This window comes from Oncorhynchus clarkii, chromosome 1 (genome assembly GCF_045791955.1).
Source record: "Oncorhynchus clarkii lewisi isolate Uvic-CL-2024 chromosome 1, UVic_Ocla_1.0, whole genome shotgun sequence".
Classification (NCBI taxonomy): Eukaryota; Metazoa; Chordata; class Actinopteri; order Salmoniformes; family Salmonidae; genus Oncorhynchus; species Oncorhynchus clarkii.
In genome coordinates, this window is record NC_092147.1 from 91759866 (window position 1) to 91782507 (window position 22642).

Below are 22642 nucleotides of genomic sequence, written 5' to 3' on the forward strand. Positions count from 1 at the left end.
TCAGCCTTGACGTACAGGTCATGCTCCAACAGTCGTCCAAGTACACTGCGCACCAAAGAAACATGCTTGGCGCGTGTAGTGGAGTACAGTGCCTTGCGAAAGTATTCGGCCCCCTTGAACTTTGCGACCTTTTGCCACATTTCAGGCTTCAAACATAAAGATATAAAACTGTATTTTTTTGTGAAGAATTAACAACAAGTGGGACACAATCATGAAGTGGAACAACATTTATTGGATATTTCAAACTTTTTTAACAAATCAAAAACTGAAAAATTGGGCGTGTAAAATTATTCAGCCCCCTTAAGTTAATACTTTGTAGCGCCACCTTTTGCTGCGATTACAGCTGTAAGTCGCTTGGGGTATGTCTCAATCAGTTTTGCACATCGAGAGACTGACATTTTTTCCCATTCCTCCTTGCAAAACAGCTCGAGCTCAGTGAGGTTGGATGTAGAGCATTTGTGAACAGCAGTTTTCAGTTCTTTCCACAGATTCTCGATTGGATTCAGGTCTGGACTTTGACTTGGCCTTTCTAACACCTGGATATGTTTATTTTTGAACCATTCCATTGTAGATTTTGCTTTATGTTTTGGATCATTGTCTTGTTGGAAGACAAATCTCCGTCCCAGTCTCAGGTCTTTTGCAGACTCCATCAGGTTTTCTTCCAGAATGGTCCTGTATTTGGCTCCATCCATCTTCCCATCAATTTTAACCATCTTCCCTGTCCCTGCTGAAGAAAAGCAGGCCCAAACCATGATGCTGCCACCACCATGTTTGACAGTGGGGATGGTGTGGTCAGGGTGATGAGCTGTGTTGCTTTTACGCCAAACATAACGTTTTGCATTGTTGCCAAGAAGTTCAATTTTGGTTTCATCTGACCAGAGCACCTTCTTCCACATGTTTGGTGTGTCTCCCAGGTGGCTTGTGGCAAACTTTAAACAACACTTTTTATGGATATCTTTAAGAAATGGCTTTCTTCTTGCCACTCTTCCATAAAGGCCAGATTTGTGCAATATACTAGGATTGTTGTCCTATGGACAGTCTCCCACCTCAGCTGTAGATCTCTGCAGTTCATCCAGAGTGATCATGGGCCTCTTGGCTGCATCTCTGATCAGTCTTCTCCTTGTATGAGCTGAAAGTTTAGAGGGACGGCCAGGTCTTGGTAGATTTGCAGTGGTCTGATACTCCTTCCATTTCAATATTATCACTTGCACAGTGCTCCTTGGGATGTTTAAAGCTTGAGGAAATCTTTCTTCACAACAGTATCTCGGACCTGCCTGGTGTGTTCCTTGTTCTTCATGATTCTCTCTGCGCTTTTAACGGACCTTTGAGACTATCACAGTGCAGGTGCATTTATACGGAGACTTGATTACACACAGGTGGATTGTATTTATCATCATTAGTCATTTAGGTCAACATTGGATCATTCAGAGATCCTCAATGAACTTCTGGAGAGAGTTTGCTGCACTGAAAGTAAAGGGGCTGAATAATTTTGCACACCCAATTTTTCAGTTTTTGATTTGTTAAAAAAGTTTGAAATATCCAATAAATGTTGTTCCACTTCATGATTGTGTCTCACTTGTTGTTGATTATTCACAAAAAATACAGTTTTATACCTTTATGTTTGAAGCCTGAAATGTGGTAAAAGGTCGCAAAGTTCAAGGGGGCCGAATACTTTCGGCCCCCTTGAACTGTATATCAAAATGTCATCGATATACACCACTACACCCTGCCCGTGCAGGTCCCTGAAAATCTAGTCTACAAAGAATTGGAAGACTGATGGAGCATTTATCAAATCGTACGGCATGACGAGGTACTCAAAATGCCCTGAGGTGGTACTAAACACTCGTCTCCCTCCCGGATGCGCACCAGGTGGTATGCGCTCCTGAGATCCAGTTTTGTGAAGAAGCGTGCCCCTTGAATTGACTCAATCGCCGTGACAATAAGAGATAGCGGGTAACTGAGCCTCACCGTGATTTGTTTGAGACCATGGGCGCAGACCTCCATCCTTCTTCTTCACAAAAAATAAACTTGAGGAGACGGGTGAAGTGGAGGACCGAATGTACCCCTGACGCAGGGATTTGGAGACATATGTCTCCATAGCCACCATCTCCGCTTGCGACAGGGGATACATGTGACTCCTGGGAAGTGCACCAGGAGATTTATCGCACAATCCCCCCGTCGATGGGGTGGTAATTGAGTCGCCTTCTTTTTACAGAAGGCGAGAGCCAAATCGGCATATTCGGGGAGGATGTCCACAGTGGGGACCTGGTCTGGACTTTCCACCGTAGTAGCATCATCAGAAACCCCTACACACCTCCCTGAGCACTCTTGCGACCACCCCGTGAGAGCCCTCTGTTGCCATGAAATGGTGGGGTCATGATGAGCCAACCAGGGAAGGCCCAGTACCACGGGAAACGCAAGAGAGTCAATGAGAAAGACACTGATTCTCTCCTCATGACTCCCCTGCGTCACCATGGCCAGGGAGATAGTGGCTTCCCTGATTAGCCCGGACCCCAATGGTCGACTATCCAGAGCGTGAACTGGGAAAGGTCTAACCACAGGAATAATGGGGATCGCTAAACTAAGAGCGAGCGCTCTGTCAATAAAATTCCCAGCTGCGCCTGAATCGACAAGCGCCTTATGCTGGGAATGCGGGGGGAAATCAGGTAAACAAACAGGTACAAACAGTTGGACAACAGAGGACTCTGGGTGAGAGTGGTGCAGACTCACCTGGGGTGACGCCAGAGTGCCCTGCCTCCTGCCTCGACCCCCAGAGGGACCAACCCGGCACCGACCGGCAGTGTGCCCTCTGCGGCCACAGATGTTGCACAAACTGGAACCCCCTCCGGTCTCCCCTCCGGTCACCGCCCCTCCCAGCTCCAAAGGTTCAGGAGAGGGGGTGCGAGGGGATGGAACCACCAGACCCCGATCTGAACGTCCGCGGGTAGCCAGCAGGTTGTCCAGCCGGATGGAAAGGTTCACCAGCTGATCCAATGTGAGGGTGGTGTCTCTGCAGGCCAACTCCTGACGGACGTCCTCGCGCAGACTGCAACGGTAGTGGTCGATCAGGGCCATATCGTTCCATCCCACGCCGACAGCCAGGGTCCTAAACTCCAGGGCCAACTCCTGGGTGCTCCTCGTCTCCTGCCTCAGCTGGAAGAGGCGCTCACCCACCACTCTACCCTTGTGCTGGTGGTTGTAGACCGCCCGGAAACGGCGGGTGAACTCTGTGAAGTCCTCCAACGCCGCTTCTCCTTCTCCCCACATGCCGTTGGCCCACTCCAGAGATCTCCCTGAGAGGCACGAGATGAGGGCGGACACCATCTCCCTTCCCGAGGGAGCCGGGTAAACGGTGCCCAGGTATAGGTCCAGCTGTAACAGGAAACCCTGGCACCGTGCCGCCGTCCCATCATACTCCCCGGGAAGGGCAAGACGCATCGCACTGGGACTGGTTGCAGGAGGAGTGAGTAGTAGAGGTTCGGGTTGCGTTGTTGAAGGCGCTGGAGGACCTCCCTGTCTCTCCCAACGGTCCAGGGTCTGGATAACTTGATCCATGATGGCGCCGAGATGGTGGATTACTTTCGCTTGCTCCTGGATGCGCTCCTCGACCCCTATACCAGGGGCACCTGTTCCTGCTGATTCCATAGTAGGTCGGGAATTCTGTAAGGAGTGCGTAACTGGTGGCAGGGAAGTCAAACGCAGGAGAGCAGAACTTGTTGAATAGCCGGAGCAGTTTAATATATAAAACTATACTTTGTGCATGACACAAGCAATTTTTCCAACAATTGTTTACAGACAGATTATTTAACTTATAATTCATTGTATCACAATTCCAGTGAGTCAGAAGTTTACATACACTAAGTTGAATGTGCCTTTAAACAGCTTGGGAAATTCCAGAAAATTATGTCATGGCTTTAGAAGCTTCTGATAGGCTAATTTACAAAATTTGAGTCAATTGGAGGTGTATTTGTGGATGTATTTCAAGGCCTACCTTCAAACTCAGTGCCTCTGCTTGACATCATGGGAAAATGTAAAGAAATCAGTCAAGACCACAGAAAAAGAATTGTAGACCTCCACAAGTCTGGTTCATCCTTGGGAGCAATTTCCAAACGTCTGAAGGTACCGTGTTCAACTGTACAAACGATAGTACGGAAGTATAAACAACATGGGACCACGCAGTCGTCATACCGGTCAGGGAGGAGACGCGTTCTGTCTCCTAGAGATGAGCGTACTTTGGTGCGAAAAGTGCAAATCAATCCCAGAACAACAGCAAAGGACCTTGTGAAGATGCTGGAGGAAACAGGTACAAAAGTATCTATATCCACAGTAAAATTAGTCCTATATCGACACTCAGCAAGGAAGAAGCCACTGCTCCAAAACCACCATCAAAAGCCAGACTACGGTTTGCAACTGCACATGGGGACTTTTTGGAGAAATGTCCTCTCGTCTGATGAAACAAAAATAGAACTGTTTGGCCATAATGACCATTGTAATGTTTGGAGGAAAAAGGGGGAGGCTTGCAAGCCGAAGAACACCATCCCAGCTGTGAAGCACGGGGGTGGCAGCATCATGTTGTGGGGGTACTTTGCTGCAGGAGGGACTGGTGCACTTCACAAAAATAGATGGCATCATGAGGTAGGAAAATTATGTGGATATATTGAAGCAACATCTCAAGACATCAGTCAGGAAGTTAAAGCTTGGTCACAAATGGGTCTTCCAAATGGACAATGACCCCAAGCATACTTCCAAAGTTGTGGCAAAATGACCTAAGGACAACAAAGTCAAGGTATTGGAGTGGCCATCACAAAGCCCTGACCTCAATCCCATAGACAATTCGTGGGCAGAACTGAAAAAGCGTATGCGAGCATGGAGGCCTACAAACCTGACTCAGTTACACCAGCTCTGTCAGGAGGAATGGGCCAAAATTCACACAACTTATTGTGGGAAGCTTGTGGAAGGCTACCTGAACCGTTTGACCCAAGTTATACAATTTAAAGGAAATGCTACCAAATACTAATTGGGTGTATGTAAACCTATGACCCACTGGGAATGTGATGAAAGAAATAAAAGCTGAAATAAATAATTCTCTCTACTATCTGACATTTCACATTCTTAAAATAAAGTGGTGATCCTAACTGACCTAAGACAGGGAATGTTTTACTAGGATTAAATGTCAGAAATTGTGAAAAACTGAGTATAAATGTATTTGGCTAAGGTGTATGTAAACTTCCGACTTCAACTGTACATTACCGTACAGCCCTGAAGCATGTCTGAACAATGTACTGTATAATGTACTGTATCTAACCTTGTGTTTGAACTTGTTGGAGTTATTGTGCTCCTTCTTGTTGAGGTCTATGAAGTAGTTAGTGATGTGGTCCTTGGCTCTACAGTCCATGTCCCAGTTGATCTTGAAGGAGTCACAGGTGATGTTGGTGATCTTGACGTTCTGAGGAACAGGAAGATCCTCCTTTTCCGCGATGCTGCTGTCCTGAGAGTTGTCTCCTGTCAACACAGGAAGTAGACAACACAGTCAACAAATAGTAAATAAATCAATAAAGGCATTAGAGAGAGGGAGAGAAGATCAACATGCTTACAGGTTGCAGCTGTTGGGGATCTGCTCTGCCTCCAGCACACCTGTCTCCACTCACACAGTCAGATACACCGAGAGAGAGAGAGAGAGAGAGAGAGAGAGAGAGAGAGAGAGAGAGAGAGAGAGAGAGAGAGAGGGGGGAGAGAGAGACATAGAGAGAGAGATACACAGAGAGAGAAACAAAGAGAGAGAGAGAGAGAGGGAGAGAGAGAGAGATCGAGAGAGATCGAGAGAGAGAGAGAGAGAGAGAGAGGGAGAGAGAGAGAGAGAGAGAGAGAGAGAGAGAGAGAGAAAGAGAGAGAGAGAGAACCCTGGGGGAGTGGCGGCAGGATAGGGAAACACAGGATGAGAAGTAGAGGGCGTGGCAGGGGCAGATGTAACAAAAGTAACAGAATGGTATGGGGTATAGCCTACTGTAAGTGGTATGTAGTAACAGAATGGTATGGGGTATAGCCTACTGTAAGTGGTATGTAGTAATAGAATGGTATGGGGTATAGCCTACTGTAAGTGGTATGTAGTAACAGAATGGTATGGGGTATTGCCAACTGTAAATGGTATGTTGTAACAGAATGGTATGGGGTATAGCTCACTGTAAGTTGTATGTAGTAACAGAATAGTATGGGGTATAGCCTACTGTAAGTGGTATGTAGTAACAGAATGGTATGGGGTATAGCCTACTGTAAGTGGTATGTAGTAACAGAATGGTATGGGGTATAGCCTACTGTAAGTGGTATGTAGTAACAGAATGGTATGGGGTATAGCCTACTGTAAGTGGTATGTAGTAACATAATGGTATGGGGTATAGCCTACTGTAAGTGGTATGCAGTAACAGAATGGTATGGGGTATAGCCTACTGTAAGTGGTATGTTGTAACATAATGGTATGGGGTATAGCCTACTGTAAGTGGTATGTAGTAACAGAATGGTATGGGGTATAGCTCACTGTAAGTGGTATGTAGTAACAGAATGGTATGGGGTATAGCTCACTGTAAGTGGTATGTAGTAACAGAATGGTATGGGGTATAGCTCACTGTAAGTGGTATGTAGTAACAGAATGGTATGGGGTATAGCTCACTGTAAGTGGTATGTAGTAACAGAATGGTATGGGGTATAGCCTACTGTAAGTGGTATGTAGTAACAGAATGGTATGGGGTATAGCTCACTGTAAGTGGTATGTAGTAACAGAATGGTATGGGGTATAGCTCACTGTAAGTGGTATGTAGTAACAGAATGGTATGGGGTATAGCGTACTGTAATTAATGTTTTTATTTTATTTCACCTTTATTTAACCAGGTAGGCTAGTTTAGAACAAGTTCTCATTTACAACTGTGACCTGGCCAAGATGAAGCAAAGCAGTGTGACACAGACAACAACACAGAGTTGCACATGGAACAAACAAAACATAGTCAATAATACAGTAGAACAAGAGAAAACAAAACAAAGTCTATATACAGTGAGTGGAAATGAGGTAAGCTAAGGGAGTTAAGGCAATAAATAGGCCATGGTGGCAAAGTAAATACAATATAGCAATTAAACACTGGAATGGTAGATGTGCAGAAGATGAATGTGCAAGTAGAGATACTGGGGTGTAAAGGAGTGTTTGCTATTCCCATGTGTAACTCTGTGTTGTTTGTGTCGCACTGCTTTGCTTTATCTTGGCCAGGTCGCAGTTGTAAATGAGAACTTGTTCTCAACTAGCCTACCTGGTTAAATAAAGGTGTTCTCAACTAGCCTACCTGGTTAAATAAAAATTGTAAAAAATTAAGCTACATATGTTAATGTGGGCTATGTTCAACACTTTTCTGGGATGCCTTATTGTTTTTATTGCTTTACTGGGAAGATTAGCAGAGGTAGACATGCTCAGGTTATTTATGTTAGTGCAGGGTAAGCTGCACACGGTGGATTTCCTGCTAAGGCAAACCGCCTCAGTGCTAACAGTATAACTCTCGTCAAAGACGCATGATTACTTCATACAATAGTTGTAGGATCAGCAGAGGCATTCAGGGCAGTTAGAGGGTGTTTGTGTTTTTAAAAAAACGTATTTTGTACATAATGTTGCTACTGCCGCTTATGACTGAAAATACCTTCTGGACATCAGAACAGTGATTTAACGAGTCCGACAAGCCCGGCGTGAACGACATACTTCTTTTCCGGGAACAGGCCCAAATCCCCGTCATTTGTGTGAAGAGACGAGGGAGAAAAAGAGGATGGAGGGCAGGCTGCCTTCTGAGGATTCGTAGGCGATTGAATAAACCCCCCTGCCATCCGTTCTACTAGCTAACGTGCAATCATTGGAAAATAAAATTGACGACTTACAAGGAAGATTAAACTACCAAGGGGACATTAAAAACTGTAATATCTTATGCTTCATGGATTCATGGCTGAACGACGACATTATCAACATACAGCTGGCTGGTTATACGCTGTATGGGCAGGGTAGAACAGCAGCGTCTGGTAAGACAAGGGGTGGAGCACAATGCATATATGTAAACAACAGCTGGTGCACGATATCTAAGGAAATCTTGAGGTTTTGCGCACCTGAGGTAGAGTATCTCATGATAAGCTGTAGATCACACTATCTAAATAGATAGTTTTCATCTGTATTTTTCGTAGCTGTCTACATACCACAACAGACCAATGCTGGCACTAAGACTGGACTCAATGAGATGTATAAGCAAACAGGAAAAAGCTTATTCAGATGCCGGGGACTTTAATGCAGGGAAACTTAAATCTGTTTTACCAAATTTCTATCAGGATGTGCAACCAGAGGGAAAAAAACTCAAGACCACCATTACTCCACACAGAGATGGGTACAAGCTCTCTCTCATCCTCCATTTGGCAAATCTGACCATAATTCTATCCTCCTGATTCCTGCTTACAAGCAGAAATTCAAGCAGGAAGTACCAGTGACTCGGTCAATAAAAAAGTTGTCAGATGAAGCAGATGCTAAGCTACAGGAATTTTTGCTAGCACACTGGAATATGTTCCGGGATTCTTCCGATGGCATTGAGGAGTATACCACCTCAGTCATTGCCTTCATCAATAAGTGCATCGATGACGTTGTCCCCACAGTGACTGTACGTACATACCCCAACCAGAAGCCATGGATTACAGGCAACAATCGTACTGAGCAAAAGGCTAGAGCTGCCGTTATCAAGGAGCAGGACTCTAATAAGGAAGCTTATAAGAAATCCCGCTATGCCCTCTGACGAACCATCAAACAGGCAAAGACTTCCGCCGAAGTTGGCTCCCCTGCCTGTTCAGGCGGTGCTCGGCGGTCGTCGTCACCGTCCTACTAGCCGCTACCGATCCATTTTTCGTTTGTCTGTTGGTTTTGTCTTATTAGTTTCATCTGTGTGTATTTTAGTTTAATTAGCTTCCCTATATGTAGTAGGTTGTCCCGCCCTTGTTTTGTGTGGAATTGTTTTTGTTGCTCTGTTGGATCGTGGTTTTCATGTGTGTATTCTCCGGACTGTTTGGTCCTGTGTTTGGGCTGGTTTGTTCTATGCCCTGTATGTTGGCGTGACCGTTGTTTGGCCGGAGAATAAATCATGATATACTGAACCCTGCTCTCTGCGCCTGATTCCAACCCTCCACTCCTAGTATCCCGTGACAAAGTGTCAATACAGGACTAAGATCGAATTGTACTAAACCGGCTCCAACGCTCGTCGGATGTGGCAGGGCTTGCAAACCATTACAGACTACAAAGGGAAGCACAGCCGTGAGCTGCCCAATGACACGAGCCTACCAGGCGAGCTAAACTACTTCTATGCTCGCTTCGAGCCAAATAACACTGAAACATGCATGAGAGAACCAGCATCCTGACGGGATGCATCTCTGCCTGGTATGGAAACTGCTCGGCCTCCAACCACAAGGCACTACAGAGGGTAGTGCACACGGTCCAGTACATCACCGGGGCTAAGCTTCCTGCCATCCTGGACCTCTATACCAGGCATTGTCAGAGGAAGGCCCTAAAAACTGTCAAAGACTCCAAGCCACCCTAGTCATAGACTGCTCTCTCTGCTACCGCACTGCAAGCGGTACCAGAGCACCAAGTCTAGGTAAAAGAGGCTTCTAAACAGCTTCTACCCCCAAGCCATAAGACTCATGAACAGCTAATCAAAATGGCTACCCAGACTAATGGCTACCCAGACTATATACCCCCTGTATATAGCCACGCTATTGTTATTTACTACTGCTCTTTAATTATTTGTTATTCTTATCTCTTACTTTTTGGGGGGTATTTTCTTAAAACTGCATTGTTGGTTAAGGGCTTGTAAGTAAGCATTTCACTGTAAGGTCTTGTTGTACAATACAGTGCCTTGCGAAAGTATTCGGCCCCCTTGAACTTTGCGACCTTTTGCCACATTTCAGGCTTCAAACATAAAGATATAAAACTGTATTTTTTTGTGAAGAATCAACAACAAGTGGGACACAATCATGAAGTGGAACGACATTTATTGGATATTTCAAACTTTTTTAACAAATCAAAAACTGAAAAATTGGGCGTGCAAAATTATTCAGCCCCCTTAAGTTAATACTTTGTAGCGCCACCTTTTGCTGCGATTACAGCTGTAAGTCGCTTGGGGTATGTCTCTATCAGTTTTGCACATCGAGAGACTGAAATGTTTTCCCATTCCTCCTTGCAAAACAGCTCGAGCTCAGTGAGGTTGGATGGAGAGCATTTGTGAACAGCAGTTTTCAGTTCTTTCCACAGATTCTCGATTGGATTCAGGTCTGGACTTTGACTTGGCCATTCTAACACCTGGATATGTTTATTTTTGAACCATTCCATTGTAGATTTTGCTTTATGTTTTGGATCATTGTCTTGTTGGAAGACAAATCTCCGTCCCAGTCTCAGGTCTTTTGCAGACTCCATCAGGTTTTCTTCCAGAATGGTCCTGTATTTGGCTCCATCCATCTTCCCATCAATTTTAACCATCTTCTCTGTCCCTGCTGAAGAAAAGCAGGCCCAAACCATGATGCTGCCACCACCACGTTTGACAGTGGGGATGGTGTGTTCAGCTGTGTTGCTTTTACGCCAAACATAACGTTTTGCATTGTTGCCAAAAAGTTCAATTTTGGTTTCATCTGACCAGAGCACCTTCTTCCACATGTTTGGTGTGTCTCCCAGGTGGCTTGTGGCAAACTTTAAACAACACTTTTTATGGATATCTTTAAGAAATGGCTTTCTTCTTGCAACTCATCCATAAAGGCCAGATTTGTGCAATATACGACTGATTGTTGTCCTATGGACAGAGTCTCCCACCTCAGCTGTAGATCTCTGCAGTTCATCCAGAGTGATCATGGGCCTCTTGGCTGCATCTCTGATCAGTCTTCTCCTTGTATGAGCTGAAAGTGTAGAGGGACGGCCAGGTCTTGGTAGATTTGCAGTGGTCTGATACTCCTTCCATTTCAATATTATCGCTTGCACAGTGCTCCTTGGGATGTTTAAAGCTTGGGAAATATTTTTGTATCCAAATCCGGCTTTAAACTTCTTCACAACACTATCTCGGACCTGCCTGGTGTGTTCCTTGTTCTTCATGATGCTCTCTGCACTTTCAAACGGACCTCTGAGACTATCACAGTGCAGGTGCATTTATACGGAGACTTGATTACACACAGGTGGATTGTATTCATCATCATTAGTCATTTAGGTCAACATTGGATCATTCAGAGATCCTCACTGAACTTCTGGAGAGAGTTTGATGCACTGAAAGTAAAGGGGCTGAATAATTTTGCACGCACAATTTTTCAGTTTTTGATTTGTTAAAAAAGTTTGAAATATCCAATAAATGTCGTTCCACTTCATGATTGTGTCCCACTTGTTGTTGATTCTTCACACAAAAATACAGTTTTATATCTTTATGTTTGAAGCCTGAAATGTGGCAAAAGGTCGCAAAGTTCAAGGGGGCCGAATACTTTCGCAAGGCACTGTACCCATTGTATTCGGCGCATGCGACAAATACAATTAGATTTGATTTGTTCCGGACGACCATGTGACCACGCTCTCCGTAGCTGACGTGAATAAGACCTAGACTTATTACAGGTCAACATTCACAAGGCCACAGGGCCAGACGGATTACCAGGACGTGTACTCCGAGCATGCGCTGACCAACTGGCAAGTCTCTTCAATGACATTTTCAACCTCTCCCTGACCGAGTCTGTGATACCAACATGTTTCAAGCACACCACCATAGTCCCTGTGCCCAAGAACACAAAGGCAACCTGCCTAAATGACTACAGACACGTAGCACTCACGTCTGTAGCTTGAAGTGCTTTGAAAGGCTGGTCATGGTTCACATCAACACCATTATCCCAGAAACCCTAGACCCACTCTAATTTGCATACCGTCCTAAAAGATCCATAGATGATGCAATCTCTATTGCACTCCACACTGCCCTTTCCCACCTGAACAAAAGGAACACCTACGTGAGAATGCTGTTCATTGACTACAGCTCAGCATTCAACACCATAGCGCTCAATAACCTAAGGACCCTGGGACTTAACACCTCCCTCTGCAACTGGATCCTAGACTTCCTGACAGGCCACCCCCAGGTGGTAAGGGTAGGTAACAACACATCCGCCACGCTGATCCTCAACACAGGGGCTCCTCATTGGTGCGTGCTCAGTCCCCTCCTGTACTCCCTGTTCACTCATGACTGCACGGCCAAGCATGTCTCCAACACCATCATTAAGTTTGACGATGACACAACAGTGATCACCGACAACGATGAGACAGCCTATAGGGAGGAGGTCAGAGACCTGGCCGTGTGGTGCCAGGACAACAAACTCTTCCTCAACATGATCAAGACAAAGGAGATGATTGTGGACTACAGGAAAAGGAGGACCGAGCACGCCCCCATTCTCATCGAGGGGGCTGTAGTGGAGCAGGTTGAGAGTTTCAAGTTCCTTGGTGTCCATATCAACAACAAAGTAGAATGGTCCAAACTCACCAAGACAGTTGTGAAGAGGGCACAACAAAACCTAATCCCCCTCAGGAGACTGAAAAGATTTGACATTGGTCAAGGCTTCTAAACAGCTTCTACCCCCCCCCCCTGTATATAGCCTCTTATTGTTATGTTATTGTGTTATTTTTTTATTTAGTTTATTTGGTAAATATTTTCTTACCTCTTCTTGAACTGCACTGTTAGTTAAGGGCTTGTAAGTCAGCATTTCACGGTAAGGGCGGCAGGGTCAAGTGACAAATAAAGTTTGATTTGACCAATGCAGGCTACACAGCGCTCCTTCAGCCCTGCTGCCCTCCGGGGTCCGGTACTTACCTTCCCTGTCACTCGGCTGTATCAAGTCCAAATTCAGGTTCTTCATCATGTCGTCACAACGGCTGACAGGGCTGCTGGTGCTGTCGTCCACACGCGGAACCTCCATGGCCTTTACAACGTCTCCTACTGTTGTCTCTTCGTGGTGCTGGACTGATCTTCACCTTCAATACACAGTCCAGTCACTCGCTGTGCTCAGTGCTCCCCGCCCCTCCTCCCCTCCCTTCCTCCTCTGATCCCCTCCCCTGCTCCTCTCGGGTCCCCTTCCAGTGCTCAAGCAGCTTCAGCACAGCAGCATGGCACGGCACTACTTGGACAAACGGTCCCCGCTGAGACGCAGTGGATAAACGGAAAGAAATGGAGAAAAAGGAGGGAACATGACATTATCTATTAGACACGTTATTTAATTATTAATGCGTTACTGATGTAACATGTCAGCCACGTGTGTTTATTCAGCCTCAGGGCAGAGGACATAGAGCAGGGATTAGCAGAAAAAATGAATTAAATGACGGTTGATGTAACCAGATTACTCTGCTGCGCCCTGTGTCGCAGCTCCTATGAAACCTCTGTCGCCTTTTCATCACGTTCATCTCTATTTTCATCACAAATAAAGGACAAGGACAGTAAATGCTTCATTTGAAATGTGACAATATGCTGCAGGCTCCTACTTTCACCTCTGGTGGCAAACCATCAGATCTAATCAAATGTTATTTGCTTCATAATCAACAGGTGTAGTAGACCTTAAACAGGTGTAGTAGACCTTTTCCAACAATGCAGATTCAAAGATATAGATAGATAAATAGAAAGATAGATAGATAGATAAATAGATAAATAAAAAATTGAAATAGTCACGAGGAATAAATACACAGTGAATAACGAATAACGAGTAAAGATAGCATGGCTATACCAGTACTGAGTGGAGGTACCCCTGAACATCCACTCAGTAGTGGTACTCCCTGTATATAGCCACGTTAGTACCTGGTACTTCCTGTATATAGCCATGTTATTACCTGGTACTCCCTGTATATAACTATGGTATTACCTGGTACTCCCTGTATGTAGCCATGTTATTACCTGGTACTTCATGTATATAACCATGTTATTACCTGGTACTTCCTGTATATAGCCATGTTATTACCTGGTATCCCTGCACATTGACTCAGTACTGGTACACCCTGTATATAGCCATGGTATTACCTGGTACTTCCTTTATATAGCCATGTTATTACCGGGTACTTCCTGTATATAGCCATGTTAATACCTGGTACTTCCTGTATATAGCCATGTTATTACCTGGTACTTCCTGTATATAACCATGTTATTACCTGGTACTCCCTGTTTATAACCATGTTATTACCTGGTACTTCCTGTATATAGCCATGTTATTACCTGGTACTCCCTGTATATAACCATGTTATTACCTGGTACTCCCTGTATATAACCATGTTATTACCTGGTACTTCCTGTATATAACCATGTTATTACCTGGTACTCCCTGTTTATAACCATGTTATTACCTGGTACTTCCTGTATATAGCCATGTTATTACCTGGTACTTCCTGTATATAACCATGGTATTACCTGGTACTTCCTGTACATAGCCATGTTGTTACCTGGTACTTCCTGTATATAGCCATGTTGTTACCTGGTACTTCCTGTATATAACCATGTTATTACCTGGTACCCCCTGTATATAGCCATGTTTTTACCTGGTACTTCCTGTATATAGCCATGTTATTACCAGGTACTTCCTGTATATAGCCATGTTATTACCTGGTACTTCCTGTATATAGCCATGGTATTACCTGGTACTTCCGGTATATAACCATGTTATTACCTGGTACTTCCTGTATATAGCCATCGTACTCCCTGTTTATAACCATGTTATTACCTGGTACTTCCTGTATATAACCATGTAATTACCTGGTACTTCCTGTATATAGCCATGTTATGACATTTTTCTTCAATAATGTAGCTGTCAGTAGAGTCCGAGCTAGAGTGGGTGGGGAGGAGGATTATTTAAGATACTGTTTGAAGATGTAGGGTTTAAGATGTTTTCTTAACAAAGACAAAATGGTGCCAACAGAGTAAAAGGACATTTTAAGCACATTTTCTTCACTGATATAACCTAAAATATAATATCATACCTGTCTTCAGATTTTGTCATAAAAGAAGTATAATGTGCATTGTGCTGTCACAGAAAATGTCTGTATTTTATTGTGTATTGGGTATAGTGGTGGTGGGCACGTTAAGGAGAGCACACATCACTTACATATGTGTAAAGGTACCTGCTGACATGGCGTTCCTGTTTATTGCACCGTGGAATAAATAGTCTAACCTCACCTTCTGCCTCCTCGTTATTGGATTGTACTTTCACTAGATTACCCAATAGCCATATTTATACCCTACAGACCAGGTACTAGATTACCCCATAGCCATATTTATACCCTACAGACCAGGTACTAGATTACCCCATAGCCATATTTATACCCTACAGACCAGGTACTAGATTACCCCGTAGCCATATTTATACCCTACAGACCAGGTACTAGATTACCCCGTAGCCATATTTATACCCTACAGACCAGGTACTAGATTACCCCATAGCCATATTTATACCCTACAGACCAGGTACTAGATTACCCCATAGCCATATTTATACCCTACAGACCAGGTACTAGATTACCCCGTACCCATATTTATACCCTACAGACCAGGTACTAGATTACCCCGTAGCCATATTTATACCCTACAGACCAGGTACTAGATTACCCCGTAGCCATATGTATACCCTACAGACCAGGTACTAGATTACCCCATAGCCATATTTATACCCTACAGACCAGGTACTAGATTACCCCATACCCATATTTATACCCTACAGACCAGGTACTAGATTACCCCATAGCCATATTTATACCCTACAGACCAGGTACTAGATTACCCCGTAGCCATATTTATACCCTACAGACCAGGTACTTCATCCTTTATTCAAAACACATTTTTAACATTATGTGAACACTTATGAGTAAGCTTCATGTTTATCGCATATGAACATTGGTATGCCAAATCCTTACAATCAACTGGGCATTCCCTTGTCGCACAACTGGCCCATTAGACCCTGCCTGCTGTGAGTCGGACTATAAATGAGAGGACATACTAAACAGAAATCAGATCTTTGTGAGGTGTAGTCGAGCCCTTGAAGGTTCAATGATCCATCTCTAGGGCTGTGGCGGTCATGAAATCTCGTCAGCCGGTGATTGTCATGCAATTAACTGCCGGTCTCATGGTAATTAACAAACACACTTAGCATCTCCTGGCTTCCACACAAGCCACTGATGCAGACCTCTGGAACATCTACATTTAAAGAAGTCTAATAAATCCATGTAATATAGCCTACACCATCACATTCCGAAACTGGGGTATGGGGTACGCGCAATGCCATTGGGGGTAAGCCAAATAAAAATGTGATACATTTTTTTTTAAATCTTCACATTTGAAAAAAGTAAATTTATATTTTCCTACAGGGCTATACATTTGGGTGATGTTTTTTTCTCTCCTGAGTAGCCTTGTTTCACAGCCATAAATACAATTAAACCATTTTAAACCAGCGAAATAACAACACAATATCAAATACCGGTAGCCTAGTCGAATAATTAACATCCAATCACATTAACATGGAACCCAAACCGGCGTGCGCTATCGTGCATAAATGTATTTTGTCCCCCTACACCAAACGCGATCACGACATGCAGGTTAAAATATCAAAACAAACTCTGAACCAATGACATTAATTTGGGGACAGGTCGAAAAGCATTAAACATGTATGGCAATTTAGCTATTTAGCTTGCACTTGCTAGCTAATTTGTCCTATTTAGCTAGCTAACACATAAAACGGCCAACCAAATCGTTTCTACTCATCTCTCCTCCTTCCAGGCTTTTTCATCTTTGAACTTATATGGTGATCAGCATCTAAACTTTCACAGTATTACCACGACGACTGACAACACAGTTCGTCTTTCAATCACCCACGTGGTTATAACCAATGAGGAGATGGCACGTGGGTACCTGCTTCTATAAACCAATGAGGAGATGGGAGAGGCAGGACTTGCAGCGCGATCTGCGTCAGAAATAGAAATGACTTTATAGAACTAAATAGAACTATTTTAGCCCTTGGCATCGCAGACGCTCGTTGGTGTGCGCGAGCAGTGTGGGTGCAATAATTTAATAACATGGATTTCTACATTTATTTTGCAACACTCGCGCACGCGACGTGTCCGGTCTGGTCAGCATGTAACCATTACTCTCTCGCGGGAAATCGTCACTCATGCGCAGACATTTAGAAACGAAACATGCTCATTTGAAAATAAGACACAGGAGTTTTTTTTAATTCTTCCTGCTACCGCGGATATGGCTGGGACAATGCTGGGGGAAAAGGCAAAAAAGAAACTATACAGACAATGACTTCATCAAACAACACTGTTTCACAACGCATCAGTGACATGGCAGGAGATGTTTGCTTCGCATACAAGCATACAGTGAATTATATGTGTTACAACTGGATGGGTCAACAGATGTGGCAGGCCTGGCACAGCTCCTGGTGCATGTCCGTTATGTGAATGGGGGGTCAATTAAGGAAGTTATCCTCTTCTGCAAACCACTGGATCCAGGACAACATGAGAGGATATTTTTAAAGTGCTGGACAGCTTTGTGACATCAAATTGACTTTGGTGGTCAAGATGTGTTGGCATCTCTACTGATGGCGCAAAAGCCATGACAGGGAGACATAGTGGAGTGGTAACGCGTGTGCAAGCAGTTGCTCTTGACACCACTTGGGTACACTGCAGCATCCACCGAGAGGCTCTTCCTGCCAAGGGAATGCCTGACAGTTTGAAATAAGTTTTGGACAATGCATTGAAAATGGTTAACTTTGTTAAAGCAAGGCCCCTGAACTCTTGTGTATTTTCTGCACTATGCAATGATATGGGCAGCGACCATGTAACACTTTTACAAGGGCAAAATATTGACACATTTTATTTTATTCACTTGTCTGACCAAATGCATGATGACGAGTTTCTCACACAACTGGCCTATCTGGGTGATGTTTTTTCTCACCTGAATGATCTGAATCTAGGATTACAGGGACTCTCCGCAGCTATATACAATGTGAGGGACAAAATTGAGGCTATGATTAAGAAGTTGGAGCTCTTTTCTGTCTGTGTTGACAAGGGCAATACACAGGTCTTTCCATCATTGTATGATTTTTTGTGTGCAAATTATCTCAAGCTTACGGACAATGTCAAATGTGTTATAGCGAAGCACCTGAGTGAGCTGGGTGCGCAATTATGCAGGTACTTTCCCGAATTGGACGGCACAAATACCTGGATTCATTATCCCTATCATGCCCTACCTCCAGTCCACTTATCGATATCTGAACAAGAGAGCCTCATCGAAATTGCAACAAGTGGTTCTGTGAAAATTGAATTAAATCAGAAGCCACTGCCAGATTTCAGGATAGGGCTGCGCTCAGAGTTTCTTGCCTTGGCAAATCGCACTGTTAAGACACTGATTCCCTTTGCAACCACGTACCTATGTGAGAGTGAATTCTCGGCCCTTACTAGCATGAAAACTAAATACAGGCACAGACTGTGTGTGGAAAATGATTTAAGACTGAGACTCTCTCCAATACAACCCAACATTGCAGAGTTATGTTTATCCTTTCAAGCACACCCTTCTCATTAACCTGTGGTGAGTTATTCACAATTTTTGATGAACAAATGTTTTATAGGTAAGATGGCTAAATAAAGAGCAAAATGATTTATTATTATTATTTGTGCCCTGGTCCTATAAGAGCTCTTTGTCACTTCCTACGAGCCGGGTTGTGACAAACTCATTCTTCTGTTTAATAAATGTATTGTATAGTGTGTGTGTTATATTATTATATTTGATCAGATTGACAGACGTAGTAGTAGACGTAGTAATAAAAAAGGCACATTTAGGGAGCCTCCATAGAGGGAGAAAAATATTCATCTTTAATGATCATTTACAGGACACCTGGAGATTATTATTCCCAACTACAAAATACTAGTCCTTTTTTCACGAAGTAAGAAAAGCTATTCAAGAATTTACTACATTTTTATTTCCAAAAACACACAACAATTTACTGGAGACATTTATTTTTAAATAGTCTCACTCAACAGTATCATGTTTAATTACACCAATAGAAAATACACTTAGCGAGTTTTGAGAATGAACAGAGCGGATTTTCTGGACCCGAAATGTATTAAATACGTAAACTAAAAAATAAAAACCTTAGAGGATAGAGAAAAGCCGACCCCGATATAATTTGGGATGCTTTTAGGCGTACATTAACTAACCCTAACCTTAGGGGGATGATAATCTCATACTCAGCTAAATGTAATCCGATTTAGAAATAAAAATGTAATTAAAATGAATCACCCATAAAGAAGAAAATTACATTTAGGAATTTAAGCAGGGATACTATCTTTTACTTCTGAAGAGAGCCAACTACAGGTTAAACTCAAATAAAGCATACTACTTAATGGCAGATAAACCTGGTAAATATATTGCAGCTCTCACAAAACAAATACATGCTAAACCAGTTAGAATTTAAAAAAATAAACACACAAAGTGTTAATTAGAAACAACAAGTTGATTAATTACAATTTTAAAAGCTTCTATGAAAATGTATATAAATCAGAATTAAACAACAGTTGAATGGACCCTATAGCCTTCTTAGACTCAACAACTCTGAAAGAATCACTAAAAACAGAGATCACCCAAGGAGAAATATTAGATACTGTTAAAAGTTTAGCAAGGAGAAAAGCCTCAGGAATGGATGGCTTTCCCATAGAATTTCATTCAACATTTTGGGATAAAGTAGCCCCCTTATCTACACAAATGACAACACAAATCACTCAATTCAGCACTTCCTAGTTTCATGTATCAAATGGTTATTTCAGTTATATTAAAACCAGGAAAATCTGGAGCATCCCCTGCTGATTATAGACCCATAAGTTTAATAAATTGTGACAAAGAAAAAATAACAAAGCTTATAAGCAATAGAATGGAAAACGTCTTACCAGACTTGATACATATCAATCAAACAGGGTTTACTAAAAATAGACACTTACAAACAAATACAAGAACATGTTTCCATTGAATAAAATGCGTAAAAAAACAAGATATAGATTCATCAATAATGGCTGTTGATGCTGAAAAAAGGCTTTCCATCTTGAATGGCCTTTTCTATAAGAAAATGTAGAAGCTTTTCATTTTCCAAATGAAATAATAAATGGAATACAAATATTGCTTAAATGTCCTATAGCAAAAATATACTCAAATAAAACATTATCTGATGAAATTGCTTAAGAAATGGGCACAAGACAAGGATGTCCTTTTCCACCCTCCTGTTTCCACTGGCAATTGTACCGCTTGCAGAAAGAATTAGACGGGACACAAATGTAAGAGGTATCAGTATTTGTAAACATGAATATAAACAACATTTTATTTACAGATTATCTCCTGATATACTGGACCAAAATTGAAAACTCAATACCGCTTTGCTAAAAGTATTTTCAGAATACTCAAAAATCTCAGGTTATAAAATGTACTTGGAAAAAAACGAAATAATGGCAATAGGAAAAAAAATCATGATCTAGAGCAATTCTTTAAGTGGACCACAAAAAAATATGAAATACTTAGGATGCTTAATAAATGACAACAAATATATAAAAATAACTATTCCATTACTCAACAATATGAAAGAAGATTTAATTAAATGGAATAATCTTACAGGCAGAATAAACATCTTTAGAATTGTTATCAAGGTTTTTCTATTTATTTTTGGTAATACCAATTACTTCACCAAAGACATTCTTTAAAAAGTATACTCAATCATTATGGGCAAATAAAATAGAATAAAAAGGAACGTTTTACAGATAAGACTGAGGGTGGTTTTAACCTTCCAGAATTGTATCAACTCGCTACCCAAGGCTTTTACTTACAACATATAGTTAAATGTCCTAAAGAGGAACATGCTCATCCTCAGATTCTATTTTCAAAGGATAAAGCTAAGAACATAGTTAAGAACACTATAATAATATGGAAGAAAATGAAACATTCTACAAGAACCAATATCACTCCCTAAAAACACAATCCTTGGATAGCTTTTCAGAATTCACCCAGAAATTGGTCCACATGGAAAACTAAAGTCATAGAAACTGTAAATTACTCGGTAACAGGAAATACATTTATTTCCATGACAGAATTAAAAAGTAATTTTGGACTGACCAATGTAGATAGTTTCAAATATATGTAACTTAAAAGTTACATATCACCAAATTTCAATTGGAAATCTTTTGGACATCAGAGCAACCTTGAGGGAACATTATTTGAATGTGATAGATAAGATATACAAAACCATCGCGAGAGCATATCCAACTGACAATCGCTTATAAATAAATATAAACCATTGGAGCCAAGACTTAAAAAGAACTGATGTTGGCACAAGATGGAGGGAAAGTTAGAGCATGAATTATAGTTAACAAAAATGTACGTTTAATCCAGTATTAACTAATGTATAGAATGTATGATACAAGATACGAAATTTATACATTCTACAATACAATGGCAGAGTCATGTCTTAAGTGTATTAGGTGTAAAACTAACAATGACTCAATAATCCATGATTTCTGGGAATATTATGATGTCATAAAGTATTACAATGTAAACTGACTTTTAATCCGTCTGTCTGCATATTGAGACAGCCAATGTGTTGGACGAGTCTCTTCTCATCGCTCATCTTGAAAAAAAACTACATAAAAAACAAACTTGGAAATCAATTCATCTGCCATCAAAAACACAATGGAAAAATCTAATGAATTATTATTGAAATATTGACTTGTTATTTCACCTTTATTTAACCAGGTAGGCTAGTTGAGAACACCTTTATTTAACCATGTAGGTCAGTTGAGAACACCTTTATTTAACCAGGTAGGCAAGTTGAGAACACCTTTATTTAACCAGGTAGGCCAGTTGAGAACACCTTTATTTAACCAGGTAGGCAAGTTGAGAACAAGTTCTCATTTACAACTGTGACCTGGCCAAGATAAAGCAAAGCAGTGCGACAGAAACAACAACACAGAGTTACACATGGGACAAACAAACGTACAGTCAATAAAACAATAGAAAAAAAAGATAAAAAAATATCTGTATACAGTGTGTGCAAATTAAGTAAGGAGGTAAGGCAATGAATATGCCAATAGTGGCGAAGTAATTACAATTTAGCAATTTACACTGGAGTGATATACAGTATATCACAAAAGTGAGTACACCCCTCACATTTTGTAAATATTTGAGTATATCTCTTCATGTGACAACACTGAAGAAATGACACTTTGCTACAATGTAAAGTAGTGAGTGTACAGCTTGTATAACAGTGTAAATTTGCTGTCCCCTCAAAATAACTCAACACACAGCATACAGGTCGCAGTGCTGGGTAGTATATTTGGTGACAAAAAGGATGGCACTGTGATAGACTGCATCCAATTTGCTAGAGTGTTGGAGGCTATTTTGTAAATGACATCGCCAAAGTCAAGGATCGGTGGGTTAGTCAGTTTTACGAGGGTATGTTTGGCAGCATGAGTGAAGGAGGCTTTGTTGCGAAATAGGAAGCCGATTCTAGATTTAACTTTGGATTGGAGATGCTTAATGTGAGTCTGGAAGGAGAGTATACAGTCTAGCCAGACACC

General features: G+C 42.1%; 1 protein-coding gene across 3 annotated transcripts in view; it reads right to left on the bottom strand.

Moving 5' to 3' along the window:
* Positions 1–13068, bottom strand: part of LOC139413905 (phytanoyl-CoA hydroxylase-interacting protein-like) — a 38298-nt gene extending 25230 nt beyond the window's left edge. For 2 of the 3 annotated variants that reach the window (XM_071161764.1, XM_071161757.1), the window contains exons 1-2: positions 12873–13068; positions 5306–5502 (exon numbers count right to left, since the gene is read on the bottom strand). In XM_071161764.1, the coding sequence (XP_071017865.1) occupies positions 5306–5502; positions 12873–12978 (303 nt within the window). In that variant the 5' untranslated portion in view covers positions 12979–13068. Of the gene's footprint in view, positions 1–5305; positions 5503–5594; positions 5645–12872 lie in introns of those variants that run through there. The other variant, XM_071161773.1, reaches the window with a different exon arrangement.
* Positions 13069–22642: the final 9574 nt, after the last annotated feature.